The 15,251-nt window shown below is 42.4% G+C and overlaps 1 protein-coding gene across 2 annotated transcripts in view; it reads left to right on the forward strand.

Annotated features, from left to right (window-relative positions):
• Positions 1-15,251, forward strand: part of LOC105892721 (pro-neuregulin-3, membrane-bound isoform) — a 56,164-nt gene that overhangs the window by 35,328 nt on the left and 5,585 nt on the right. Inside the window, exons 6-8 of one of the 2 annotated variants that reach the window (XM_012819028.3) lie at positions 55-175; positions 8,962-9,080; positions 14,547-14,720. In XM_012819028.3, coding sequence (XP_012674482.2) covers positions 55-175; positions 8,962-9,080; positions 14,547-14,720 — 414 coding nt within the window. The remainder of the gene's footprint in view (positions 1-54; positions 176-8,961; positions 9,081-14,546; positions 14,721-15,251) is intronic. The other variant, XM_031578802.2, reaches the window with a different exon arrangement.

The following is a 15,251-nucleotide window of genomic DNA, read 5'->3' on the forward strand; positions in this document are numbered from 1 at the left end:
ACAAGTTGTTATGAGTATGTGTACAACTTATGATGTACTTTTGATCTCCCGCAGACGACGCAGGGAAAAGCTCCAAGTCCATTTCAAGGAAGGCTATAACTTGAAGAACTACTTGGTTAACGACCCTAGCCATAAACTCTGCTTGAGACCTCATGTGAGTTTGCAGCCACAAAATGTGAGTATCGCATAACCATACCATGATTGCTTTTGTGTACAGCAGGATATTTTGCAAAGGGGAGATTGTAGGAGCAGATTTGTAAGTGTTTCTACATAAAAGGCAGTGCAACAGACTTCATGTTCATGATTGTGGAAAGCAGTCAGAGAGATTGCCCGTCATGGAAAAACTGTTGACTGGATTTGGTATGAACTTTATGGGAAATTCCATTTATTTGTTAAAGAAAAGTATCACCAGTGACAGGAAAGCTTCTGCCGTATAAACACATAGAAGGCTACTTTACAAAAAATATAGCTTCTGTACCACCAAGGACAATGCGTTATATGCTAGGGTTGTGAAATCTCAAAATTTTGGTGTGAGACATGGAAAACATCTCTCACCAAGTCAGCCTTGAAAGTTGCTAAGCTTATTTAAGCCACATGGAAAAGGTTGCTTACTACATTGAAGCCACGTCTCATTGAGAATCTCATCAAAACTCACCAGTATATGACAATAACAGCTGTTGTCCTACTTTGCATGTGTTGTGCAGATGTCAATACTTGGATCAAACAAATTGGCCGTGCAATGGATTGTTCACAAAGGATATACTGTATATTAAAAAAATTCAAATCCACACCTCAAGCAAAGAGGTTTGGACAGCTCCATCACGCATCTTTAGATAGATTCTGGAGATGAATGTGTCTGGAGTAGTCATCTACTACCACTATATAATGCTGCTGGTTGACTTCACAGATGTCTGCAGCCACTCTCCCATGCACAGTTATGTAGAAGGGGAAGGGATTGGGTCTTTTCTCTGCGAGGCTTTTGACTCCTGACAGTCCGTGCAGCTATTAACTAACTGCTGAATCTCCTTTCCTATGCCTGGCCACAACATAATGCTAATTCTGGCTCTTTCCCTCCATGGATCTATGCCCCGGTGACAATCACACAGCTTTGGAAGTATGTCAGAGTGCATGCTTTGAGGAATTACTATTATCATGTCATCACACAGCTCTCTGGTAGATTAACAGGTGTTGCCACACACCGTAGTTTAGTTTCAGAGCATGTGGTGTGCTGGATGCATATATATCTGGGCCGCCCAGTACTCACATACTGCCTCACCATCTCCAGCCAGTTCTGCGTCTGCTTCTGGCTGGTATTTTACGATTTCCAGCGTTGTGGTGGAGATTAGCCATGCACTTCTGATGTCATCCTCATAGGCCACTACTTCAAGCACAAGCTCCGAGACTCCTGGGGCCACAGCTGCCTGAGGGTGTCTATAGAGTGTGTCCACAACTACCAGTGCTAACCCAGGTACATATGGTACATACATACAGTGCTGATTAGTGGAAACAGTGGCTTATGGTCTGCTTGCAGCATGAAGCTCTCCAGCGCATACAGGAATCTTGTGAATTTCTCACACACCCATACGGCTGCCAGGCACTCTATCTGTGCATATCTTTGCTCTGCATCACTCAGCACTCTGGAACAGAAGGCCAGTGGTTTGAACTGTCCATCAAGGCTCTGGAGCAGAACTCCTCCAAGGCCATAGCTGCTGGGCATCTGCGCTGACCACAGTGGGTTTTGTGACATTGAGAAAATGCTAGAACACGGGAGCCTGTGATTAACCAATTTACTTTTCTGAATGCCTCATCTTGCACTGAGGATGATTCAGATCATTCCAGGATTGGTGTTAGGACAGAGATGTTCTGTGGTGGCTCAAGGTGAGCGATAGCTTTAACTGCATGTATGCCCACTTTGACATGTCCCAGGTACATAAGCTGATGCTATCTCAGGAAGGCACTTTTCTGTGTTTAGCTGGGGGCCTGCTGGGTTGATGGCTTTCAGGGTACTCTGCAGTCATCGCTCATGCGCTGGAATGTTGCTGTAGGCCAGTGTGTCGTCTATAAAGACTGTTAGACCTTCACACTCATGATGCTGTAGGCCAGTGTGTCGTCTATAAAGACTGTTAGACCTTCACACTCATGAAGAATTCATATGTGCTGCTGATACCAAAGAACAGTGTGCAGAAAAAAGAGTCTAGAAGCTGCTGGCTGTATCAAGGAGGCAGAAGACTGCCACATGTGCTAGTCTAGGAAGGATGTCATCATCAAAGGCAGTTAGCTCATAGGATGTCATCATCAAAGGCAGCGAGCTCAACTCCCTGTTCACTGTTATATTCGAAGCAGCCACCACAGGTCGCACAACTCCCTTATCTCAGAAATGACACTGCACTGGACCATCAATTCTAGTTCAGCTTTAACTTTGGAGGACACAGACACACCTCTTACAGGACACAGACACGCCTCTTACAGGACACGCCTCTTACAGGACACACCTCTTACAGGACACACCTCTTACAGGACACAGACACACCTCTTACAGGACACAGACACACCTCTAACAGACACACCTCTTACAGGACACAGACACACCTCTTACAGGACACACCTCTTACAGGACACAGACACACCTCTTACAGACACACCTCTTACAGGACACACCCCTTACACAGACACACCTCTTACAGGACACAGACACACCTCTTACAGGACACACCTCTTACAGGACACACCCCTTACACAGACACACCCCTTTCAGGACACAGACACACCTCTTACAGGACACACCTCTTACAGGACACAGACACACCTCTTACAGGACACAGACACACCTCTTACAGGACACACCTCTTACAGGACACAAACACACCTCTTACAGGACACACCTCTTCGCCTTACACAGACACACCTCTTACAGGACACAGACACACCTCTTACACAGACACACCTCTTACAGGACACAGACACACCTCTTACACAGACACACCTCTTACAGAGACACACCTCTCATTTGGCAACTGTGCTAGTCAGCTTGTCACAGGCAGACTTAGTGAGGGGCCTATGTTGTTCAGTGAGGGTGGTTTGGCGCATTCCACTTGAACTCCCCTCGCCGACCAACGCATGCATCGCGTTGAGGTGGTACTTTAGGCTGGTATTGCAACGGTGAAACGATAACTACTGCTAGTGTGCATATCACTTTGGGTTCATTGAATATTCCATCTTTGTTTTTTTGGAACACGAACTTCCCATCCAGAAGGTCTTCAGGTTCATCAGAATTATCCATGTTGTGGTATATTGGAAGCTCATTCTGCGCATGCGTTAAATGCGTTAAAAAACTACAGTAAATCCTCAAATTGTGGCCGGCCTGTATTTGGGGCAGGCTTGTATTAGGGGCAGGCCTTTATTTCTTACTTATTATACGGCTCTTCAGAATGTTCCAAAAAGTTCTGATGATTTGAATGGGGCACCCCAACGTTAGCAGGTCTGTAATTTCTTGATATTCACCACTGCGAAAAGTCACATCTTTCATATCGTTCCGCAAGAAGTCCGGTCATTTAACGTAGCGGAAAGTCATTGTAACTTGAATCAGCAAGTAAGATTTGGTTTGCTACGCAACACCTGGAACGTTAAAGTTCTATTAGCCTGACGAAATTTTTTTTCTTAGCGGAAATCATGAAACGGCAACAAAATCATTAAAAATAGGTAATAGGAGGAATGTCTTCTATCGTTTAGGCAAGTAACTGTATAATAACAAATTCGCCTTGTAGGCTGAAACATTTTTTTTTTTATTGCAAACATATTGAAATTAGCCAAAAACATTAAACATGAGGAGAACATGTATTTATGAAATGCATTCAATTAAATTGTGATGTCTGCTTTGTGCTGATGGACTGATGACCTTTTTTTTACCCCCGGCTTGTATTCGGGACCTGCCCTTTATTTGTCCGTATCGACCACGTCCCCGGCTACTATCTGAAGCCCGGCCTCTAATTGAATCCCGGTCTTTATTTGAGGATTTACGGTAATTAATCCTGTAATTTAATCATAATGCGTTAACGCGTTATTTTTCACAGCTCCAGTTTTAATTGATTAACAGTAGTAGTGCACATAGCTGTAGCTGTGTTTTGGTTTCCTTCTTTCCATTTTATATTGCATTTCTTAAAATCTAGTCACTATGGATTGTATGGGTGCTCATGGGTATTTTAGCGTAGGTAGGGGTAGAGGCCCTCTGACACTTAGGACCCAGGTAGCACTGGGTTGGCAGGGAATGGTTCTGGCCTCACACATGCGGTTACCTTTTCTACTCCAGTGCATCAGGATTTCCCGCCTCTTGTTAAGTTGACTAGTGAGCAGGTTAAAGAGACCAGTGCAATTAGTAGTAAGTCCATTGTTGTGAGTGTTTTGAATATTTTGTCCAGTCAAGTTCACCAGCTCTCTCTGCTGACTATTCCCTGCCGGGTGTTTCTTTTAATGATGCTTCCAAATACAATTTTGTCCTAAGATCTGAGAGAAAAGAGACACTTTTCTTTAGAGATGATAGTACAGATCAGTATGTGTCGCTGTGTGAGTGGGAGGGATTAATGTAGAAGAGTAGCTCCAGTGGGAGTGAATGTGTGAATGGACTGATTAGCATTCTGTTGGGCTGTGCCAGCTATGGCATTAGGATGTCCAGGTGTCTTCTGCATCCTCAGAGAGCATTTTGAAAGAGCTGTACATTCGGGTATGCCTTTAGTTGATTTGTATTTCACTACACCGTATATGTCAGTGAGCATCCTCTTGACTATTGGATCAGGTTGAATAAGGCAGCTAAGGAAGCTGGAAAGTCTCTGGAGCATGAAGGTAGGGTGATGCGACTGCAGACTGTGGAAGTTGCTGCCATAGAGCAGAGCCCTTTCCGGAATGTTCCTGAGTAAGCCTCAGAGTGAGTGGGCGGCCTGTGAAGTACAGGCACATCTAGATGAGTTTTTAAGAAACTGCTAGAAACAGAGGGAAGTGTTAACAGTTTATTTTCATTAATTAACAAAATGCAGTGAATGAACAGAATAGAAATCTAAATCAAATCAATATTTGGTGTGACCACCCTTTGCCTTCAAAACAGTATTAAATTCTTCTAGGTACACATGCAAACAGTTTTTGAAGGAACTCGGCTGGTAGGTTGTTCCAAACATCTTGGAGAACTAACCACAGATGTTTTGTGCATGTAGGCTTCCTCAAATCCTTCTGTCTCTTCATGTAATCCCAGACAGACTTGATGATGTTGAGATCAGTGCTCTGTGGGGGCCATACCATCACTTCAAGGACTTCTTGTTCTTCTTGACGCTGAAGATAGTTCTTAATTGCATTGGCTGTATGTTTGGGGACATTGTCCTGCTGCAGAATACATTTGGTGCCAATCATACGCGTCCCTGATGGTATTGCATTATGGATAAGTATCTGCCTGTATTTCCCAGCATTGAGGACACCAATAATCATGACCAAATCTCCAACTCCATTTGCAGAAATGCAGCCCCAAACTTGCAAGGAACCTCCACCATGCTTCACTGTTGACTGCAGACACTCATTATTGTACCGCTCTCCAGCCCTTCGGCGAACAAACTGCCTTCTTCTACAGCCAAATATTTCAAATTTGGACTCATCAGTCCAGATCACCTGCTGCAATGTTTCTGCACCCCAGTTCCTATGTTTTCGTGCATAGTTGAGTCACTTGGTCTTGTTTCCATGTCGGAGGTCTGGCTTTTTGGCTGCAACTCTTCCATGAAGACCACTTCTAGCCAGACTTCTCCGGACAGTAGATGGGTGTATCTGGGTCCCACTGGTTTCTGCCAGTTCTGAGCTGATGGCACTGCTGGACATCTTCCGTTTTCGAAGGGAAATAGGCTTGATGTGTTTTTCTAGTTTCCTTGGCCGACCACTGCGTCTACGATCCACAACGTTGCCCGTTTCTTTGTGCTTCTTCAAAAGAGCTTGAACAGCACATCTGGAAACCCCAGTCTGCTTTGAAATCTTTGTCTGGGAGAGACCTTGCTGTTGCAGTATAACTACCTTGTGTCTTGTTGAGGTGCTCAGTCTTGCCATAGTGTATATGACCTGTGACATGAAACTGTCTTCCACAACCTCACCTTGGTAGCAGAGTTGGGCTGTTCCTCACCCAGTTTTAAGCCCCCCTACACAGCTGTTTCTGTTTCAGTTACTGACTGTGTTTCAACCTGCATGTGAAATTGATGATCATTAGCACCTGTTCGGTATAATTGATGATCATTAGCACCTGTTTGGTATAATTGGTTGATCATACCTCTGACTCTAATCCTACAACATCCCTGACTTTGTGCAAGTGTACCAATAAGAATTGATGCTGGTTTGAAGGCAAAGGGTAGTAACACCAAACATTGATTCGGTTTAGATTTTTCTTTTGTTCGCTCACTTTGCATTTTGTAAATTGATAAAAATAAACAATTATTCTTTACATTTTTCAAAGCATTCTTAGTTTACAGCATTTCTTCACACCTGCCTAAAACTTTTGCACAGTACTGTATATGAAAAACTTTTATTTTACTTTTAAGGTTATTACTAACTCTAACCTGGCCCACCGCAAACTCCACTTACGCTCGGCAGTATAGCCAAAAATATTATCAATAATTATTGATCATTTTTAAAGACCTATTTTAAATGTGATTCTTATCCAATACAGATTTTGTCAAATTCAGCTAATTGCTCCTCACATCCTCTATCTCCATGTAGTGTGTGCCCTCAGTGAGACGACGAGTACACATCTAGGGGTATGGGTTACACAGAGTACACATCTAGGGGTATGGGTTACACAGTCAGAGTACACATCTAGGAGTATGGGTTACACAGACAGATGATACAAAATTATGTAGTTCATTTCGGACACAACAGGAGAATAGCAATATTCAGTTCCATCAGTCCACCATATGAGCATTTGTATGCTCACACAAGAATCACTTTGTAAACAACCAATTTGAAAAGGAAAACATCACTATTCAGTTCCATCATGAAGCTAGTGTGCTTAGCAAACAACCAGCAGCTGCTAGCCAAGGAAACAACTACAACTGCAAGCTATTGCAAGAACACGGATCACATCAAGCTAGCGATTGTAACCAGTAGAAAGAAGACTAGTCTGTTTTGCAGTTAAAATCACAGATCCATTGTGAATGTGAATACCAGCCCCTGCTTTATTGTCTCTTCATGTCTCATTGTGCTCGATCACTGTCACTGTCAAGAGGTCAGCCAAAGTGGTACCAATGACGGAAAACACCAGGCTGGATGGTCTAAGCATGTTTGAACTTTATGGGATAGTTGAATGGATTACGGTGCAAACCCATGACAGCGACGCGATACGCTTCCATCGCTTTGAGTGGGCGTGTTGAAGCGTGTGGAAATACCATTTTCAAACCGTCAGAGACGACACCAAACAATCTGATTGGCCGCTGCCGGGAAAAATCGCTCCTCATTTGCATAGGATTCAACTTTTTCCAACTTTTATCGGTCGCGTCGCCCAAAACGGTGGTCTACGTCACAATGGATTGGCTCCCGTTGAAATGCATGGGATACGAATATCGCGTCGCTCGTAACGGTGTCATGGGTTTGCACCGTTAGAGTGGTAAATATTGTGGAAAATACAATGAGTATGACTCCATGCAATTATCAAATTACCTCCAATATTACAGACCAGTATATAAGCTAGTGGCACAGTGTAATGGCATGGCACACAAGGAGCTATCTTAATGGTTAATGAATAAACACTTTATTTAAACTTTAAGCTTAAATGTTACAAGTGCCAGTCAAACTGAATGTAAGTTCAAAAAAGTACAACTGTAAATGCTAACAATTGAATAAACAGGTTGGATACCAATTACACTGAATACACTTAAATTACCAAATAAACCTGATCAATCTGAATGCATCGAATGTAAAGAAAATAAACCATTATACTCACTATACTCAGGTAAAAGCCAAGCGTCACTTCACAAGTTACAAGTGGTCCATAATACAGCAGCTAGACGTAACTAGGACCAAGGCATTGGACCACAGTACAGCAGTTTTAGCAAAACTACGTTGGCTCGCAGTAAGGTTCATTGGCTTCCAGTGAGGTTCAGGGTTAGCTTTAAGATTGTGTTAGTTTATAAGGCTGTGAGTGGACACACATTTCTTACCCTCTAACCCCTTACCTTCCATCAAGGACTCTAAGGTCCTCTGAGGCGCTTTTACTGGTTTTATTTGAAATCAAAGTTTAGTCAAGCTTTTACTGTCATTGGTGCAAAATTGTGTGGAATAGTCTCCTTTTTGATGTTAGAACTGCTGGCTGCTTTGACACTTTTAAAACCACTTACTTTTATACACTTTTGTTCCCTGGATTTGAATTTGATGATGCATTTTTTAAGCTACGTTCAGTCTGAGGTCAGGCTGTTATCTGTTATCTAAATTCATTTTTTTTTATTTTAACTTTTTTATTCAACACTTTTTAATGTGTTCTTTTGTTGTGTTTTTATTGCTTTGGTGGTGTCATTCTGATTCCCATATTTATGCCTTTATGGTTTAATTTATATGCTTATGTTCACTTTTATATGTCTTAACCAGTTTCTTTTTACTCGTATATATTTGTTTTAGCTTTTGCTCATCTATCTTTCTTTTCTACCATTTCACTTTTTATTTATTTTTTGTCTATTTATATATGTCTATATCTTTATATTCATATTTATATATTTCATATGTTTTATATGCTTTATATGTTTATAGAGTCTTTGGTTAATTGCTTAACCTCGACTGAACCTCCTGTTGTTTTTAAATGTGCTATATAAATAAATGTGAATTGACTTGATGTATAAGTGCTGAGAAAAGCTAGCTCACTGTAATAAAATGTTTGCAACTATATATTTTCTGAGTGCCATTGTGTATCAGTGAAAAGTTGTTACATTTGTTCACTTCTTGTTTCTATTTTTACAGTTTTGCGGAAACAGCGCTCACAGCCAAGCACACGTAGGAGTGAAGAGTCAGTCCAGTTTTACAGAGGGCATAAGAGTTCCTTTCACCCAATCCAAAGACCCGACAGGAAATCAAAATTGGTATGGCTTACTGTTATCTATCGTGTTTGACTGAAAGACCCCTAGAACCCTAGTAGAAGTGTTTGCTTTGAATAGGCCCCAATCGATGATGTGTTTATTTACTGGAATCCATAACTTGTTCAGCCTCAAAGTTTTGTCCTTTTTGCAATATGTTAGCACTCAAGTAATTTGACACCTTTGGTAACTCTGCTATCATGGGTTTGCTAACAACGGATTTGGAGGTCGGTTTAATATTGTAGAGATATTTTGGGTGTTGCGGCTTATGGGCTGTGCACCAGATGTTTGTTCCGTTGTTAACAATAACTGCAATTGGCCTTGCTGCTGTGCTCTTGTTAGGTGACACTGCAAAACTCGACCAGTGGGGGACTATAGAGTGACAAAAGATATCTGTGCGAAATATGGAAGTTAGGAAGTTAAGGGTGAAGAAAAGGGGTGACAGGAAGTAGGCTGTAAGTGTAGTCATAAACATGGCAGTAAGGGTTTGATCTTCAATCAGCAGCTAGCAATCGGAAGTACCTGCCGGTACCTCTCTGGAAATGAATGATCAAACCCTCTCTGGTACACAGACTAGAGTGAGAACTGTAAAATACATTAGAAGATAACATCTGTGACAATGTACTTACTGTACATGGTCTATGTGTGTGAGTGACGGGGAAGATTTGTGCTCTGTGGAGATAATGTTCAGTGGTTAGCCTACTTGACATTCAGGCGAAAATCAGACAATGAGTTACGAGTTACCAAAGGTGGCTCTGAAGGCCCCTTCAGACTACATTACGTTTCCGTCCCTGGCAGTAAAGCCATGCTACAGAACTGTCTGGGATGCACAATCATCTTTTGCATTCTCTGTCTGGGAATTTCACACGACACAATTTCTGTCAAGGACAGTTGTAAAATGTTCCCATTGCACACAACCTTAGTGTTTGTGTCTTTGTGGGGTGGGGTGGGGTGGGGTGATGTGGGTGGGATGAGAGCTGTCCCTGATGATGCTGCGCAGACATCTCTTGTCATCCCTCAATGGTGGGGAGTAAGGAACCAGTGATGCGTTGGGCAGTTTTCACCACCCTCTGTAGTGAATCTGCTTTTGCTATGGCATCTGTTGCCTTAGAACACTACAGCTGTCCTGTTAGCAGGCAAGCAGGCTAGTCTTTTTCAGTGAACAGCTTAACCCGCAGCTATAAGACGTCTGCAATATTTGATCTATAGCTTTGTGTCAGAACTGATTGAACTCATTATATGAGTTGGCATCACCAACCGGTTTGCTAGACCTACTAGATATCTTTAAATCTGGTCTGCATCTTTGTTCATAGTACACTGCATAAGATTATCCCCTACTGCGTAGAAGTGGCATAGATGAAGCACAGATTGTTATTTTAAATTTCAACCACATAAATGTAGTGAAGTTGATTCTCACTTTACTTGGGTAGTCCAAAGGGACTGGTTATGCAAGTGAGTTTGCAGGTACTCAGCTACATAGATGTACACATGGAAGTTGATTCTCACTTGCATAACCAGTCCCTTTGGGTGGCATACTGGGTTAGGTACGCAGGTAGGCAAAAGTCTGGTTTGGATCCTGATGACTTTAATAATTATCGACCTATCTCCTACCATTTATATCAAAAGTCCTTCAGAGGATATTGGCATCTCCGGTCCAGGATCACCTGAAATACAATTATCTCCTTGAGCCATTCCACTCCATGTATTTCACCCGAAATAGCCCTAGTAAAGATCACCAAAAATCTCATAGATGCGGCTGACTCTGGTCTACTCTCTATCCTCATCCTCCTCAACCTCAGTGCCACCTTCAGTACCATCTCCCATCAGCTCCTCATGGATCGTCTGGCTAGCATTGGAGTCTGTGGCCCTGTTAATCAGTGGGTTGTCCACTATCTGGCTAACAGGACACAGTTTTGTGTACAAATACACAATTACCGAAAGTTAGATACAGAAAGTTAGATGAAAGTTCCACAGGGTTCAGTGTTAGGGCACTTCCTCTTTATTATTTACCTCCCCTTTCTTGGCAACATCTTTCGGCACTATAGTATCCATTTTCACTGCTCTGCTGATGATACACAGTTTAATGTATCCACTACGCCCACTTCCACTTTATCCCCCAGTACCCTTACTGCTTGTCTCCATGATATACAAGATGTGGATAACAAAACAACTACCTAAATTCAACAGTGGTAAAAACATTGACTGTCGCCATGCTATCCCGGCAGGCATTCCCAGTGAACTCATTCACCGACTCCAACTAATCCAGAACATGGATTTAATGTCCACTGGTCAAGTCACGCCCCTGCTGATTCAATTACACTGGCTCCCTGTATGACATTGAATTCAATTAGAAATCTTATGACATTTAATCCTCTTCATAATCTTTCTCCTTCCTACCTCATAGACCTCTTTCAGCCCTAAACTCCCTCTCGTTCCCTGCGATCATCATCAGCAGGTCTGCTGGCACTACCAGTCATCAACTTCAGCACAATGTGTGCCAGGGCCTTCTCCTATGCTGCACCCAAACTCTGGATCTCACTTCCCCCTCACATCCGCACACTGGACTTCATTTCCCAATTTAGAAGTACTGAGCTTTTTAAACTAGCATACTCTCTCTAACAGCATCAGAAACATTTTATTGTATTGTATCGTACATCTTATTTTGTCTTATTGCATGATTTTATTGATGACTATTGCATGTTTTTTTATATTCATGTATTGTTTATATATTTTTTTTTATCTTATGTAATTTAATGTGACCTTGACTACCATGAAAGGCACCATCATGTTATTATTATTATTGATTTGCAGCATTGAACCAGCTAACCGAGGAGGGGGGGGGGGGCAATAGAACAGTTTGGGGGGTTTCTTGCCCAGTCTCATTGCAAGATCATTACAGTGTCCAGCAGCTCTTGATAGAGCGTCATAGGCTACCTTTCATCATGTTCCTTTCAAGCTATCAATCTGTGATGTTCTCTCTGGTGTGGGCCCCGCTATGGGAGTGATGGAAGCTGCAACTATTTCCCCCAGTTTAAACTGAGTGAACTTGAGTTCAAACTGTTTATTACAAAATGTTATTCATGTGGGAATCAGAACATAATAAAGTGAATTTTTCTTCTGTTTTGGAGAAATGCGTTGTTACTGCATAATGCATTATATGACAATAACACAATCAACAAAGTCAGCCTCCGCCCTGTTGGATTTTCTCCAGAAGTTCAATTCAGTTCTATAATAAATTCCTAAATTTCCCTTGGGATTAATAAAGTATCCATCTATCTATCTATCTATCTATCAGTTCATACAGCTCCATTAACACAGTTCTATCAGTTGGTGGTACAGGAGGAAGAGGAGTTGTTTAGTAATTGGAAGGTTGCTAGTTCGATTCCCCACTCCTCCTTACCAAGTGTGGAAGTGTCCTTGAGCAAGACACTGAACCCCTAAACTGCTCCTGATGTAGAAAAATGCAAAATTCCTTGTAAGTCGCTTTGGATAAAAGCATCTGCTAAATGACTAAATGTAAATGTAAATTTATACAGCTCCACTAACAATTGACACTGTCTCAAGAGGCTGTCTTTACAGAGCACAAGGCCTTAACACCCTACGGCAAGCACAAGAGCGCAAAGGTGGCAAGGAAAAAAGTCCTTTTAACAGGAAGAAACCTTGGGCAGAACCCAGCTCAGAAAGGGGGGGGTCCATCTTCTTGAGGTCGGCCCAATAGACAGATAGAAGGGGAGGGGGGTCCATCTTCTTGAGGCTGGCCCAATAGACAGATAGAAGGGGTGGGGGGCAGTAGTATAGGAGGAGAAGCAGAGAATAAAAAGCAGGCAGGGGAAGTCAGTGGCAGTAATATTAGTGTTATTGCATCATATACACAACAATGCTAGTTGGTACATATGGTGGAGAGTGAGAAGCTAGCATCTTAAGTATTAGTCATACAACACGGTGGGTGCAGAGTACAACATGTTTGGTATGAATGGACAGCGGTGAACAGAGAAGCAGATCAGGTGGACAGACTGTAGCTGGGGTCTCTTTTTCTTCCCCTACAACAGGGGTTTTCAACCGGGGGTCCGTGGCCCCCTGGTGGTCCGCGACGGCATTGCAGGGGGTCCGCGACATGAGCCTTTGTTGATCAGTTCACCATTGATTTATTTTTTATTTTTATAAATTCGCTTTGATATTTCACTTGAATATCGTGACAAATATCGAAGAAATTACACTGACAAGTGCTACAGGCAGAATATGTGCGCGGGGGAGGGGGCGTGGCGACGGCGGTTAGTGATCTACCCTGATAACTGCACATATTTAAGTGTTATAGACAGAATATCTGTGCGGGGGGAGGGGTGCGTGGCGGTGGCGGTTACAAACACGCACGCGTTTGCAGGTACATCAGTGGGCCGCAAATTACTTTCTAGTCAGAATGGTGGTCCCTGGGACAAAACCAGTTGAAAACCCCTGCCCTACAAGACCAAGTGAGTGGAGAAAGCTAGGTATCCTAGTAGATTGCCTTATATGCATACTGTATATTCAAGCATAGGCTATGATGATGAGGAGCAGTGTTACATAGCCATCCGCATGTGCAGGTAATGTTCCTAATATATGGGAGAGAGCAGTGAGTGGTCAGTAAACAGTATTTAGTCAATTTAGTCATATACAAGAAAAGATGCAACACGCACATCTTATTATCTCAATAGAAGTTATCAAAAACATTCATCCATCTCTTTTTTTTACAGAACTGATCCTCACGTACATCAGATCATCATCAGAATAAACCTCCCAAAAGTATTGAGTGTTAATGTTTGTTTCCTGAATGCCAAACAAGGACAACCCTTTCAATTCAAATTCAAGGTATCTTATGTCAAAATCACCGTCTCTCAAGATGGAGAGACTCTTGAGAGGAGGTGATTTTGGTCCAGCTCCAAACGAACTCTGAAGTGGTTTGTATGCGGCGGGAACGTGATCCAACCTCGATCCGAACCAACTACCAAGCATGCCCCACAGATTTGAGCTAAACTGCAGCTGTAACCAGGTGTGCTTTGCATTCTGGAATACGGCAGAGCACGCAAACTGCAACAGCTAGCCGGAGAATGAATCGAGAAAGTGTAAAGTAGTGTATTTTCAAGATGTTTCCTACAAAGGCATTCAGCATTCTGTTGGTATAGTTTTGCCTGGTATATTGCCCAGATAATGACCATGGTTATGAGCAAATGGCACCTCTGCCCTTGCTTCATGTTTAATTGCAGGGCAGCGTTTCCACTTCTTCTTCCTGTATTTACTTCACTGCTCCCACTCCAGACACGTCTGACCGAGTGCACGTTTGCTTGGATTTTTCTCTGTGTGAAAAGGAACTGAATCTAGGGGGAACGCTTCAAGTTTACAAACTCCTCAACTGATTCAGACCATAGCAAACCAACTATAGGCTTGGAAATGGCCCTAATTCTGTAGTCTGACTGCAATTGTTATTGTCTATTTCAGCGGGGACTCTCTCTCTGTCAGTTCTGAAAAGAGTACTGTTGCTGTCAATTGTGAGACTCCACCCATATCGAGAGGAATGCTGAAGCCCACTGGGGCAGAGACACATTCTGGACCCACCTACCAATATCTCCAAGAACCAGAGTTCTCTGACAGAGAAGTTGAATCAGTTAAGGGGTAAGTGGCAAATATTTGATGTCCCTAATTATGGGACCCTAATTTGAAAGAAAAGCTTGCTTGATCTTGACTTTCTGTATGAATACAGACCATGAAAGCGGAGCTTCACCATCCTTTTGGTTTTTTGGGTTTTAAGCAGGATGTGCCTGAAAAGTTACCACAGGGATAACTGGCTTATGGCAGCCAAGGGTTCATAGTGACATTGCTTTTTGATCCTTCAATGTTGGCAGAATCATTGTGAAGCAGAATTCACCAAGTGTGGATTTTGTTCAACCACTAATAGGGAACATGAGCTGGGTTTAGACCACCATGAAGCCGGTTGGTTTGACCCTATTGATCTATTGTTGCCATGGTAATCCTGCTCAATACAAGAAATCAATTCAGAAATGAAACAAAATCAGGGAGGAGCTGAGGATATTTTATTTGCATAACCTAGGGTTAGCATATTACAAGCTACATAAGATAAATATAGCGAATAAACTTATGTAAAATATAAGCAAGGCATGTTCTTTTATATAGCACAATTAAGAA

The sequence above is a fragment of the Clupea harengus genome, chromosome 13 (assembly GCF_900700415.2).
Source record: "Clupea harengus chromosome 13, Ch_v2.0.2, whole genome shotgun sequence".
Classification (NCBI taxonomy): Eukaryota; Metazoa; Chordata; class Actinopteri; order Clupeiformes; family Clupeidae; genus Clupea; species Clupea harengus.